The 15777-nt window shown below is 40.4% G+C and overlaps 1 protein-coding gene across 1 annotated transcript in view; it reads right to left on the bottom strand.

The window, feature by feature from the left end:
- tecpr2 (tectonin beta-propeller repeat containing 2) overlaps window positions 1-15777 on the bottom strand; it is a 152072-nt gene that overhangs the window by 124961 nt on the left and 11334 nt on the right. The window contains exons 7-10 of the mRNA XM_056295835.1: window positions 13840-13993; window positions 11291-11443; window positions 3509-3641; window positions 1400-1611 (exon numbers count right to left, since the gene is read on the bottom strand). Of these exons, the coding sequence (XP_056151810.1) occupies window positions 1400-1611; window positions 3509-3641; window positions 11291-11443; window positions 13840-13993 (652 nt within the window). The remainder of the gene's footprint in view (window positions 1-1399; window positions 1612-3508; window positions 3642-11290; window positions 11444-13839; window positions 13994-15777) is intronic.

The raw sequence follows: 15777 nt of genomic DNA, 5'->3' as shown, positions 1-15777 counted from the left end.
CACCCTTATAAACAATACAGTGACTGCAGGTGTCCCCACCCTTATTAACAATATAGTGACTGCAGGTGTCCCCACCCTTATAAACAATACAGTGACTGCAGGTGTCCCACCCTTATAAACAATACAGTGACTGCAGGTGTCCCACCCTTATAAACAATACAGTGACTGCAGATACCCCACCCTTACAAACAATACAGTGACTGCAGGTGTCCCACCCTTATAAACAATACAGTGACTGCAGGTGTCCCCACCCTTATTAACAATACAGTGACTGCAGGTGTCCCACCCTTATAAACAATATAGTGACTGCAGGTGTCCCACCCTTATAAACAATACAGTGACTGCAGATACCCCACCCTTATAAACAATACAGTGACTGCAGGTGTCCCACCCTTACAAACAATACAGTGACTGCAGGTGTCCCACCCTTATAAACAATACAGTGACTGCAGGTGTCCCACCCTTATAAACAATACAGTGACTGCAGATACCCCACCCTTACAAACAATACAGTGACTGCAGGTGTCCCACCCTTATAAACAATACAGTGACTGCAGATACCCCACCCTTATAAACAATACAGTGACTGCAGGTGTCCCCACCCTTATAAAAAATACAGTGACTTCAGGTGTCCCATCCTTATAAACAATACAGTGACTGCAGGTGTCCCACCCTTATAAACAATACAGTGACTGCAGCTATCCCCACCCTTACAAACAATATGGTGGCATAATGACCCAAACCAACGCTTGGTTTCATATGCAAATTGCCGTGAGCATTAACTAGAGTTACAATGGCCATGTGTACTATTCACAGAGGATTGGGGAATAGTTGCAATCACAGCATTGTAAGATGGTGACAGATGTACTGTTAGTCCCCCCCCCCCCGGTTCTGGAATGGTCATTCCCTCTTCACACAGATGGCCTCTTCAACTCCCCATTCAAACCAGCGTTCCTCCCTATCAAGGATGTGCACATCCTCATCCTTGAACGAGTGGCTACTGGCCTGTAGATGGTGTAGACTGTGGAGCCCTGGTACATTAGCTCTTCTGTGTTGTGCCATCCTCTCAATATAGTGTAGCTGTTCAGTGCCGGGAGGATTGCCGTGACTTGTACATCGGGGAAACCAAACAGAAGCTGGCCAAGAGGATGACACAACACAAGAGAGCTAACGTATCAGGCCAGGACTCCGCCACTGTATAGTTTATAAGGGCGGGATATCTGCAGTCAGTTGGAACTGCAGAGGTCACGTAGATGAGTGATGAAACGTTTCTCTCTGAATAAACGTTGTGTCCAGATGAACTTTTTTTTTTTTTAAATGAGGCAGGACAAAAGATTCTGTGAGCAAATACAGCTGCAGAGCTACCTGTCAATCAGAATGTTTACAAAAAGTCAGTCACCTGCTCCTGGCCCTCCTCCTCTCCTGCCTCTTCTACCTCCTCTACACCCTCTTCTTCCTCCTCCTCCTCCTCCTCTCCAACTGTCACACCTCCCTTCTGCTCAACAATGGCCATGGTTCTGATTGGCTGAGCAGTTTCTACTGATCCACTTGGTGGGAGGAGGACTGTAGGTGTGGTCAAGGGTGAGGAAAGATGGAATGCCAATTCAGACACTAAATAATATAGAGATTGATTGAGAGAGAGAGAGAGGGGGGGGGGCATAGAGAGAGAGGGAGAGAGAGAGAGAAGCGGAGAGAGAGAGAGGCAGAGAGAGAGAGAGGCAGGGGGGTAGATTCTCTATAGTTTAGTGGGTAGAGGAAAGCACTTACACTGCCAAGGTTAGGGGTTTCATTTTCTTAGTAATTCAATGGGTAGAGCAATGTACTATCCCTATTATTATGATTTACTATTATTATGATTTAATATTATTTTTGATCTACTATTACCATGATTTACTATTATTTTGATTTACTATAATCATGGTTCACTATTATTATGATTTACTATTATCATGATTTACTATTATTTTGATTTACTATTATCATTATTTACTATAATTCTGATTTACTATTATCATTATTTACTATTATTCTGATTTACTATTATCATGATTTACTATTATGATTTGCTATTACTATTATCATGATTTACTATTATTATGATTTACTATTATCAAGATTTACTATTATCATTATTTACTATTATTTTGCTTTACTATTATCATGATTTACTATTATTATGATTTACTATTATCATGATTTACTATTATTTTGATTTACTATTATTACGATTTACTATTATCATAATTTACTATTATCATGATTTGCTATTATCATAATTTACTATTGTTATGATTTACTATTATCATTTTTTACTATTATTTTTGATTTACTATTACCACGATTTACTATTATTTTGATTTACTATAATCATGATTTACTATTATCATGATTTACTATTATCATTATTTACTATTATGATTTACTATTATTTTGATTTACTATTATCATTATTTACTATTATTCTGATTTACTATTATGATCTGCTATTACTATTATCACGATTTACTATTATTCTGATTTACTATTATCACGATTTACTATTATTTTGCTTTACTATTATCATGATTTACTATTATTATGATTTACTATTATCATGATTTATTATTACTTTGATTTACTATTATTACGATTTACTATTATCATGATTTACTATTATCATAATTTACTATTATTATGATTTACTACTATCATGATTTACTATCATTATTTACTATTTTCTTGATTTACTATTATCATGATTTACTATTATTTTGATTTACTATAATCATGGTTTACTATTATTATGATTTACTATCATGATTTACTATTATCATAATTTACTATTATCATTATTTACTATTATGATTTACTATTATTTTGATTTACTATTATCATTATTTACTATTATTCTGATTTACCATTATCATGATTTACTATTATGATTTGCTATTACTATTATCATGATTTACTATTATTATGATTTACTATTATCACGATTTACTATTATCATTATTTACTATTATTTTGCTTTACTATTATCATGATTTACTATTTTTATGATTTACTATTATCATGATTTACTATTATTTTGATTTACTATTATTATTACGATTTACTATTATCATGATTTACTATTATCATAATTTACTATTATTATGATTTACTATTATTATGATTTACTATTATCATTATTTACTATTATTCTGATTTACTATTATCATGATTTACTATTATTTTGATTTACTATAATCATGGTTTACTATTATGATTTACTATCATGATTTACTATTATCATTATTTACTATTATGATTTACCATTATTTTGATTTACTATTATCATTATTTACTATTATTCTGATTTACTATTATCATGATTTACTATTATGATTTGCTATTACTATTACCATGATTTACTATTATTTAGATCTACTATAATCATGATTTACTTTTATCATGATTTACTATCATTATGATTTACTATTATCATGATTTACTGTTATTATAATTTGTTTCTGTTGCTGGTTCTTACGGTTGGATGCTAGTCCTTCAGGACAGTTGGAGATGCGGATGACATCTCTGTCTCCTTTGAGGATGAAGATCTCATTCTCACAACAAGATACTGCCACAATGTCTCCACAACTCTCCAGAGCTCCAACTATCACCTACAAACAAGCATCAACATTCCCATGACACACATCATCTAACAGTAGATCCAATAAAAGTGTGATATAGCAGGTTTTAACTGTGCTACACATGTGTTACATGCTTAGCAAAGATGGACCAGGACCACAGTCATTCAATGTTTTCTCAACATACCCAAGTATGAACGTCAAAGCTGCAGTCGCTAAGAGTTTGCAGTATTTCATCCATATGAAATGTGATGATGATGTGTCAGTTCTGTTGGACAATCTATCAATACTACAGCAGAACAGCCTTCCAGTACAGCTGCGTGTAGGAGCCAGACAGAAACAGACCTGCTCACGTGATGCTCTCAGAATAAAGCAAACAAGGTCGGCAGCATTGTGGCTCATCGTGGCACCCGTGTTAAAATGTGATCCGAGACTGAAGTTAACGCAGGCAGTCTAACTTCATCAAACCACATTGTTTTACAGTTGTACTGACTGTCTGTCGAACAGAAGGATGGCCACATTGGCATCACATTTCAATCGTTTTTCCTGCTGTATAACAATTAATGGAAAAAATGTTATGGACTACAGTTTAAAATATTCTGAGTTGTCTGAGTCCTTCCATGCAATACCAAACAATTATTAAATTTTAATTAATTAAGTTTCCTTTATTAGTCCCCTTGGGGAAATTCATTTACTGCAAATTAACCCATCCTAGATGTGATCTGTGTAGCTGGGAGCAGTGGGCTGCCGCCTTCATGCTGCGCCTGGGGACCAACTCCAGTTCTTTCCCCATTGCCTTGCTCAGGGGCACAAACAGAAGTACTAACCCTAACATGCATGTTTCTATGATGGTGGAGGAAACTGGAGCACCTGGAGAAAACCACCACATACACAGAAGGACATGCAAACTCCACTGAGACGACGACCTGATATGACTCCCAAGGTTGGCCAACCCCGGGGTTCGAACCCAGGACCTTCTTGCTGTGAGGTGACAGCACTAACCACTGGGCCACCGTGCCACCCAATTACACACCAACTCTGTGAATATACCCTAGTGACTATGACTCCTGTCTATTTCATGGAGCAGTACCTTGTTAATACCAGCTGGCATGCAGAAACATTACCAGGTAACTTGTTCATACAGCCCAAACACAGACCAGGCGCCCTTATTGACACTGTCACACACACACACTTAGTTTGAGTATTCCAGTACCTGGTCTGTGTGTTACACCATTGATTTTCACTTGTGCCTCCCCTGAGGAGGAAGAAGTGCTTGTCGTCAGAGATGAGAAGGATCTAGAAAAATGTCAGTGAGTACTAAACAACACAACAGAGCTCAACACACCAGTCAATAAAACATGCAAAGTAACATGTTCTACACAACCATGAGCAAATCAGACAGTAGTCTTTCACCACCAGCTGGAGACACTGATGACCAGCTAGCAGCAACGATTAGACAACATGACAAGGAATTAAAGACGTTCACATATTCCCAACACAAATCACAGGATACAGAAAATGACATACCCAGAAAATAACTTCTTCAACCACATCAACAACAGTCTATACTACACTGATGATCAGTTCAGCATGATGCTCAACTCAGATCGTGTCAGTTCTCCACATTAACATGCTAACTTCCACAACATCACAGAAGATCTAATCACTTCAAGAAAAATTCAACATCAGAGCTATATTATATATACACTATATGGAAAAAGGACAAGTATTGGGACACCTGGCCGTTACACCTACAGCAGCCTTTATGACATCCCATTCTAAATCCATAGGCATTAATATGTAGTTGGTGTATATATATCAACACAGATACAGGAAAAAAAAGTTTGGGTATTTTTATAATTTTATAAAAATAAAATTAAATATATCAAAAAATAATAAGAATAATAAGAAAAAAATACTAAAAGAAATAACTGTTGATGAATATTGTAAAGCACAAATGAAAATGAATGTTTGGTTAATAAAAGAAAGAATATTGAATATAATACAACTGAGAAATTATTTGAAATGTAAATTAATATTGTATTCATAAAAATAAGGAAATATTAAGAAGCCGTATGTTTGATTTTTTATATTTGCCAGTGTAATTTAATTTTTTTTAAGTAATGTCGCAATAGGGGGGCCCCAGCCAGAGGCTACGGCTATTAAGGGGTCCTTGGCATGGAAAAGTTTGGGAACCCCTGCCACACAGACCAGGTACCTCATTTATTTACTAACACACAGACCAAGTACCTCATTCCTTTACTAACACACAGACCAGGTACCTCATTCATTTACTAACACACAGACCAGGTACCTCATTCATTTACTCACACATACCAGATACTTCCTCATATGTTCCTTCTGATCTTCCTTTCCTTGTCCCTCAAGAAAGTCCCGACGGACTGTTGACCACAGTGCACTGGCTAACCTAGCCAGGTCGGCTAGCATCAAAACCAAAAAAAAATATTCGCTCCATTAGGTTATTACATTCGCCCGCTCACCAACAAGGGACTCCTTCCTCATGATCTACTGAATGATCGTAAGTTTGATTTCCCATGCTTGACTGAGACGTGGCAACAACCAAATGACTTTTCACAGTTTAATCAAACTATTCCTCCTGGGTTTGTGTACACCTGCAAATCCTGTGACACCGGCGGGGGGATAGTGTTGCGATACTTTACACTGAAAAGTGGAAAGTGTCTTCCATAACTGTGCCTGTGCATGTTTCATTTGAGTCCATTGCTCTACAAATCAATGGGCCAAATCCTACCATACTAGCCACTGTTTATCGACCACCGCAGCCCAACAACGATTTCTTAGATGAACTTTGTTTTTCTAACCTTGTGTTCTTTGTCCCCTAATGAAATACTGTTGGGTGATTTTAATATACACATGGACAATGTCCACAATACTCTCACAAGGGATTTTACATCATGCCTGGACAATTTTGGATTACAGCAATATATTGATTTTTCTATGCACTCTAAAGGACACATACTTGATCTGATCTGCTGCTCTGGTCTAACTCCTCTTAACTGCAGTATGTCTGATTTGCCCATTTCCAACCACAGGTTAGTGTCTTGCGATGTTAATTTAACAGTATCCAAAACAAATTTGTCACGCACCATCTCGTTCCGTAGCATTAAGAATATTGATTTATCTGCTCTCTCTAGTGGAACTGCTAACCTCCCCAGCAAAGACAATTTATCCACCCCAGACGAACTGGTCTCTCATTACAGCGATGGCCTTTATAGTCTTTTAAACGATTTCGCTCCTTTAAAAACCCACTCTGTTTTCTTTACCCACCCTGCCCCTTGGTTTACACCTGCACTATGCCAGCGTAAAGCTAATGGCTGTCGCCTGGAACGCCTTTACACGAAAACTGGCCTTGTTGTCATAATGACCACGTACTTCATTATAAGGAGGCCCCGTCCACAGCTAAATCATCTTCTTATGCAAATTTAATTAGATCAGGCGAAGGGAACACTAGAGCCCTGCTTTCCATCGTAAACAACAGTTTACGGCCACCAGACACTCCTGCACCTCACTTGTACTCAGTTGCTCAATTTAACGCCTTCATGACCTTTTTCAATGCCAAAATTGAAAATATTCATCAGCAATTGACCTCGTCGAACAATACTGCATACAGTTCATCTTATTTACCCTTCTATGCTCCCTTCTGTTCTTCATTATCTAGTTTTAAACTCCCAACTGTTGCAGAAATATCTGGTCTTATTCACAAATCCAAATTATCTACCTGTCAGTTAGACCCCCTTCCTACTCATTTAGTAAAAGCCTGTCTACCTTCTCTATCCTCTTTAATAACTGATATCATACATTCCTCCCTTACCTCTGGTCTTGTTCCCTCATCTCTCAAAACAGCTGCAATAACTCCAATACTCAAGAAACCTGGTGCAGACCCCAACAATTTGAACAATTTTCACCCAATCTCAAATTTACCATTTCTTTCTAGAACACTTGAAAGAACAGTTGCATCTCAGGTACATGCTCCCTTGACTAACAACGGTCTGTTTGAATAATTCCAGTCTGGTTTTCGCTCCATTCACAGTACGGAAACACCGTTGGTGAAAATCACTAATGATCTATTGATGGCAGCTGACTCTGGGCTCTTAACCATACTTGTCCTCCTTGATCTGAGTGCAGCCTTTGATCAAATCAAATCAAATCAATTTTATTTGTATAGCCCAATATCACAAATTACAAATTTGCCTCAGTGGGCTTAACAGCAACACAACATCCTGTCCTTAGACCCTCTCATCGGATAAGGAAAAACTCCCTAAAAAACCCCTTTAACAGGGAGAAAAAATAAGAAGAAATCTCAGGGAGAGCAACAGAGGAGGGATCTCTTTCCCAAGACGGACAGCATGCAATGGATGTTGTGTTCATGCAATTTACATAATACAACATTGAAAGAGGATAACAGAATTATAATGGACATAAAATTTATGAAGAACATGATGCACAGGATGCCAAGCAGTGTCCACGTGCCAACGGAGCAGTCCAGGACCCAAGCCACGCGACCAGCATCATCATGTAATAAGAAAAACTTAGGTGAGGAGTGGAAGGGCAGGCAGCATCTGATACCATCTCACATAACATCCTCCTAGAAAGATTAGCTTCCATTGGAATAACTGGTACCTCCCTTGACTGGTTTAGATCATATCTCTCTGGCCGCACTCAATTTGTCCAACTTGAAAATTTGAGATCACAGTCCTTTCCTGTTACTACCAGTGTTCCCCAGGGCTCTGTATTGGGACCCCTCCTATTTATTATTTACCTACTACCTCTTGGCCACATTTTCAGGAAATCTGGCATTCAATTTCACTGCTATGCAGATGACACCCAGCTTTATCTATCCACCAAGCCAACCTCCACTCTTCCGCCCACTTCCCGTTCTGACTGCTTACTAGAAATTAAATCCTGTTTTTCATACCACTTCCTCGAACTTAATAGTAATAAAACTGAGGTCCTCCAAGTAGGCAGTAAATCTACTGTGGCAAAATCTGATAGTTTTTCTCTCACTATTGACAATTCTATAGTTCCTCCATCGCCTCAGGTTAAGAGTCTGGGTGTCATCCTGGGCAGCACATTATCTTTTGAAGCTCACATCAACAATGCTACTTGGTCTGCAAACTTCCACCTATGCAATATTAATTGTCTTCGGCCATCACTTACACTTAAAAGCACAGCCACTCTCACTCACACCCTGGTTACATCCCGTATTGACTACTGTAATGCTATCCTCTTTGGTCTTCCCCTCAAATGTCTTCTTAAACTTCAACTGGTCCAAAATACAGCTGCCCGTATCATTACCAGAAATCCTTCCATAGATCATATCACTCCTGTTCTTCAGTGGCTCCAGTGGCTCCATGTTAAAGACTGTATTGACTTATCCTGCTCCTCACCTTTAAGGCTCTTAATAACCTAGCTCCTTTGTATCTTTACGAACTTCTTCATATCCACACGCCCTCCCGCACTCTCAGATCCTCTTCTGCTCTCCAACTCATTACACCATTGGCCCACTTGACTACCGTGGGGACCAGAGCCTTCGGTCGGTCATTCTGCCCCCTGCCTATGGAACTCTCTCCCACAAGATAATCACAACACTGACTCCCTTTCAACCTTCAAATCCCATCTCAAAACGTACCTTTTCAAATTGGCATACTCAGCCTGATCCACACTTCATTGAGTTTTGTGCAGATGATGATTTTATGCTTATCTTTTGTGTTAACTTTTTATTGTCTATCCTGCTTTGTTTTGATCTTATGCTGTCTGATACAGTGCTGCTTGTTTTTTACTGTGTTCTCTAAGGTGTCTTCAAGTGCTCTGAAAGGCGCCCACAAGTAAAATGTATTATCATTAATAATGAACTGTAACACACAGACAGGTACTTCATTCATATACTCTAACACAGAGACCAGGTAGCTCATTAATATACTCTAACACAGAAACCAGGTACCTCATTAATATAATGGAACACAGGGACCAGGTACTTCATTAATATACTAGAACACAAAGACCAGGTACTTCATAAATATACTGGTACACAGGGACCAGGTACTTCATTAATATACTCTAACACACAGACCTGGTGCTTCATTAATAAACTGGAACACATAGGCCAGGTACTCCATTAACATACTGGAAAACACAGACCAGGTACCTCGTTAAGATAGTCTAACACACAGACAAGGTGCTTCATTAACATTACTGGAACACACATATAAGGTACCTCGTTAAGAATGTCTAACACATAGACCAGGTACTTCATTAACATTACTGGAACACACAGATCAGGCACCTCGTTAAGAAAGTCTAACACATAGACCAGGTATTCATTAACACACTGGAACACACAGAGCAGGTACCTCGTTAAGATAGTCTAACAAATAGACCAGGTGCTCCATTAACATACTGGAGCACAAAGACCAGGTACCTCGTTAAGATACTCTAACACATAACCAGGTACTTCATTAACATTACCGGAACACACAGACCAGGTACCTCGTTAAGATAGTCTAACACATAGACCAGGTACTTCATTAACATACTGGAACAGACAGACCAGGTACATCGTTACGATAGTCCAAAACATAGACCAGGTGCTTCATTAACATACTGGAACACACAGACCAGGTACCTCATTAAGATAGTCTAACACACAGACCAGGTACCTCATTAACATACTGGAACACACAGACCAGGTACCTCATTAAGATAGTCTAACACATAGACCAGGTACCTCGTTAAGATAATCCAACACACAGACCAGATACCTCGTTAAGATAGTCTAACACACAGACCAGGTACTTCATTAACATACTGGGACACACAGACCAGGTACCTCGTTAAAATAGTCCAACACATAGACCAGGTGCTTCATTAACATACTGGAACACACAGACCAGGTACCTCATTAAGATAGTCCAACACATAGACCAGGTGCTTCATTAACATACTGGAACACACAAACCAGGTACCTCATTAAGATAGTCTAACACACAGACCGGGCACTTCATTAACATACTGGAACAGACAGATGAGGTACCTCGTTAAGATAGTCTAACACATAGACCAGGTGCTTCATTAACATACTGGAACACACAGACCAGGTACCTCGTTCAGATAGTCCAACACATAGACCAGGTACCTCGTTAAGATAGTCCAACACATAGACCAGGTACCTCGTTAAGATAGTCTGACACATAGATCAGGTACCTCATTAACATACTGGAACAGACAGATGAGGTACCTCGTTAAGACAGTCTAACACATAGACCAGGTGCTTCATTAACATACTGGAGCACACAGACCAGGTACCTCGTTAAGATAGTCTAATACAACAGACCAGGTGTTTCATTAACATACTGGAACACACAGACCAGGTACCTCGTTAAGACAGTCAAACACATAGACCAGGTACCTCGTTAAGATACTCCAACACATAGACCAGGTACCTCGTTAAGATAGTCTAACACATAGACCGGGTACTTCATTGACATACTGGAACAGAGAGACCAGGTACCTCGTTAAGATAGTCTAACACATAGACCAGGTACCTCGTTAAGATAGTCCAACACATAGACCAGGTACCTCATTAAGATAGTCTAACACATAGACCAGGTACCTCATTAACATACTGGAACACACAGACCAGGTACCTCGTTAAGATAGTCTAACACATAGACACTGTATTCATTCCAGCTGAGCAGCCAGCCGTCTCTGTGGAAACAGGAGAGCAGACCCAGCTGTCTGTCTGCAGGCCGGTACCCTCCTACTGGAGTGGATCGAGGGAACAATTCAAATTGAGGAACCTAGAAACAGAAGGGCAAAGAGAGACAACAGACAACCAAGTAGACATAAACAAACAGAAAGATAGACAGTCAGACAGAGACATAGAGAAAAGAAAATGGCTGAAATGCCTCTAGGTCTTTCATTTAAATTACTTTCCATTACATATACAAAATTTTGCAAAACTCTCCCCGAGAATCAAAGAAAAAAAGTTGAATCCTTCATCTGGATACACCACGTTTCCACGCACAGTTACATCGAGCTATGGTTACAGCTCGATTAGGCCATATCACTGGACTACTGTCGTTGTCCTAGTATACAAGACCCGGGGGAGAATCGATTTATTGACGGAAGTATGTCCAACCCCAGTACGGTAGGTGGCAATATGCCCCCTTTCAGCTGGTTATAATCCCTCCCCCTTTTTTTTCTCCCCAATTGTACATAGCCAATTATCCCACTCTTACCTACATCTGGCTTCTCATCCGCAGACACGGCCAACTGTGTCTGCAGAGATGCCCGACCAAGCTGGAGGTAACACGGGGATTCCAACCGGAGATCCCGTGTTGGGCGACAACAGAATTGACCGCTACACTACCCGGATGCCCCAGCTGGTTGGCGTTTTTTTTTTCCCCCAGCTGGTTGCTATTGGACCTTCTTCTGGTTGACCTATTGTGTCACATATCAAACAAGCGACAAACAGTTTTGAATTGGATTCAAAGCATGGGGATACATGCAGTCACTGTATTGTTTATAAGGGTGGGGACAACTGCAGTCACTGTATTGTTTATAAGGGTGGGGACAACTGCAGTCACTGTATTGTTTATAAGGGTGGGGACAACTGCAGTCACTGTATTGTTTATAAGGGTGGGGGACACCTGCAGTCACTGTATTGTTTCTAAGGGTGGGGACACCTGCAGTCACTGTATTGTTTATAAGGGTGGGGACACCTGCAGACACTGTATTGTTTATAAGGGTGGGGACACCTGCATTCACTGTGTTGTTTATAAAGGTGGGACTCCTGCAGGCACTGCATTGTTTATAAGGGTGGGGACACCTGCAGTCACTGTACTGTTTATAAGGGTGGGGACACCTGCAGTCACTGTATTGTTTATAAGGGTGGGGACACCTGCAGACACTGTATTGTTTATAAGGGTGGGGACACCTGCAGTCACTGTGTTGTTTATAAAGGTGGGGACTCCTGCAGTCACTGCATTGTTTATAAGGGTGGGACTCCTGCAGTCACTGTACTGTTTATAAGGGTGGGGACACCTGCAGTCACTGTATTGTTAATAAGGGTGGGGACACCTGCAGTCACTGTGTTGTTTATAAGGGTGGGGACACCTGCAGACACTGTATTGTTTATAAGGGTGGGGACACCTGCATTCACTGTGTTGTTTATAAAGGTGGGGACTCCTGCAGGCACTGCATTGTTTATAAGGGTGGGGACACCTGCAGTCACTGTACTGTTTATAAGGGTGGGGACACCTGCAGTCACTGTATTGTTTATAAGGGTGGGGACACCTGCAGACACTGTATTGTTTATAAGGGTGGGGACACCTGCATTCACTGTGTTGTTTATAAAGGTGGGGACTCCTGCAGTCACTGCATTGTTTATAAGGGTGGGACTCCTGCAGTCACTGTACTGTTTATAAGGGTGGGGACACCTGCAGTCACTGTATTGTTAATAAGGGTGGGGACACCTGCAGTCACTGTGTTGTTTATAAGGGTGGGGACACCTGCAGTCACTGTATTGTTTATAAGGGTGGGGACACCTGCAGTAACTATATTGTTTTATAAGGGTGGGGACACTTGCAGTCACTGTGTTGTTTATAAGGGTGGGGACTCCTGCAGTCACTGTGTTGTTTATAAGGGTGGGGACACCTGCAGTAACTATATTGTTTTATAAGGGTGGGGACACTTGCAGTCACTGTATTGTTTATAAGGGTGGGGACTCCTGCAGTCACTGTGTTGTTTATAAGGGTGGGGACACCTGCAGTCACTGTGTTGTTTATAAGGGTGGGGACACCTGCAGTCACTGTATTGTTTATAAGGGTGGCGACACCTGCAGTCACTGTATTGTTTATAAGGGTGAGGACACCTGCAGTCACTGTGTTGTTTATAAGGGTGGGGGTACCTGCAGTCAGGTGAGACTGAAGATGCCACTTAGATGAGTGATGAGATGTATCTGTCAATAAACGTTGTGTCCAGATGAACTGCTTCACCTTTATGTCTTTGATTTTCTTACCTGGATTATTTGGCATCCTTAAAGACGTATCTCCCAGCCTGTTACCACGACCAACAGATCTGTTAAAACTCAATACTACTACTACTACTACCACTACTAATACGAGTACCAATACTAATACAAATAACAACAACACCAACAACAACAATAATAAACTTGCATGATTGATCCTACCTCTTTGTTAAAGAGAGGTCTCAGTAGTCGTGTTTGCTCCACTAGTCCGGTGACATTGGCTCTCCACAGCCTCAGTCTTGGTCGCACTGCTAACACCTGCAGGTCACTCTGCTTACACAGAGCAGGCAGGAAACAGGCACCAAACCTACCGCTGCTGAAATAACACACACACACCTTACACCTGCTTGTACGCCTGACTGCTTGTCATGTTTACTGTCAATCGCTGTACTTCATAATTCTACCGTTTTGCTGTTTGCTGTTAGGTGCACCGTGTTTTGAGAAGACAGGAATACTCTCTGTAGGCCCTGTGCTGTACGTTACATGTTGTTGATGTAAGTTACATGTTATAGATTGTTCATTTATATATTACAAGTTAAATATGAATTATATGTTGTTAACTTATAATATGCTACATGTTGCATTTTGCTCGGTGTTCATATTTCTTCCCATTGTTCAGTGTTCTTTATTGATTTATTTTAATCACATATATCTGTTGATTGTTGTATTAATTAATTACACAATCATTTTGACCAATCACATTTACACTGATTATATCATTAGATTACGCATGGTTAAGCCAAAACATTAAAACCACCTGCCTAATATTGTGTAGGCCCCCCTCGTGCCACCAAAACAGCTCTGACCTGTCGAGGCCTGGACTCCACAAGACCTCTGAAGGTGTCCTCTATTATCTGCACCAAGACGTTAGCAGCAGATCCTTTAAGTCCTGTAAGTTTTGAGGTGGCGCCTCCATGGATTGGACTTGTTTTTACAGAACATCCCACAGATACTCAATTGGACTGAGATCTGGAGAATTTGGAGGCCAAGGCAACACCTTGAGCTCTTTGTCATGTCGGGATGCATGCTCAATAATCCGGGTAAGAAAATCAAAGGTTGAATCAGTTCATCTGGATGCAGCATTTATTGACAGATACGTTTCATCACTCTGAAGTGACTGAAGTTACCTCTTCAGTCTAAACTGACTGCAGGTATCCCCACCCTTATAAACAATACAGTACAATACAGTGCCTAACGACTGAAACCATCGACCAGTTTCATATGCAAATATGGGTGTAATCATTAACTAGAGTTTCAAAGGCCATGTGTACTATTCACAGAGGATTGGGGAATAGTTGCCATGACTTGTACATTGGGGAAACTAAACAGATGCTGGCCAAGAGGATGGCACAACACATGAGAGCTAACACGTCTGGCCAGGGCTCCACAATCTCCACCATCTACAGGCCAGTGGCCACTCTTTCAAGGATGAGGATGTGCACATCCTTGATAGGGAGGAACGCTGGTTTGAACAAGGCGTCAAAGAGGCCATCTATGTGATGAGGGAATGACCATCCCTGAACGGGGGGGGGGGGGGGGACTAAGAGTACATCTGTCACCATCTTACAATGCTGTGATTGCAACTATTCCTCAATCCTCTGTGAATAGTACACATGGCCATTGTAACTCTAGTTAATGGTCACACCCATATGTGCATATGAAACTGGTTGTTGGTTTGGGTCATTAGGCAACTGTATTGTTTATACACCTGCAGTCAGTTTAGACTGAAGAGGTCACTTAGATGATGATGAAATTTATCTGTCAATTAATGTTGTGTCCAGATGAACTGATTCAACCTTCTTTGATCTTTGTCATGTTCCTCAAACCATTCCTGAACAAATTTTGCAGTGTGGTAGGAAGCATTATCCTGCTGAAAGACGCCACTGCCATCAGGGAATATCATTGCCATGAAGAGCTGTAGCTGGTCTGCAATGATGTTTAGGTAGGTGGTACATGTCAAAGTAACATCCACATGAAGGCCAGGACCCAAGGTTTGCTAGCAGAACTTTGCCCAGAGCATCACACTGCCTCCGCCAGTTTACCTTCTTCCGATAGCGCATCCTGGTGCCATCTCTTCCTCAGATAAATGATGCACACACA

This window comes from Lampris incognitus, chromosome 16 (assembly GCF_029633865.1).
Source record: "Lampris incognitus isolate fLamInc1 chromosome 16, fLamInc1.hap2, whole genome shotgun sequence".
Classification (NCBI taxonomy): domain Eukaryota; kingdom Metazoa; phylum Chordata; class Actinopteri; order Lampriformes; family Lampridae; genus Lampris; species Lampris incognitus.
Note: the sequence above shows the minus strand (reverse complement) of the source record. Positions and strands in the feature narration are given on the sequence as shown.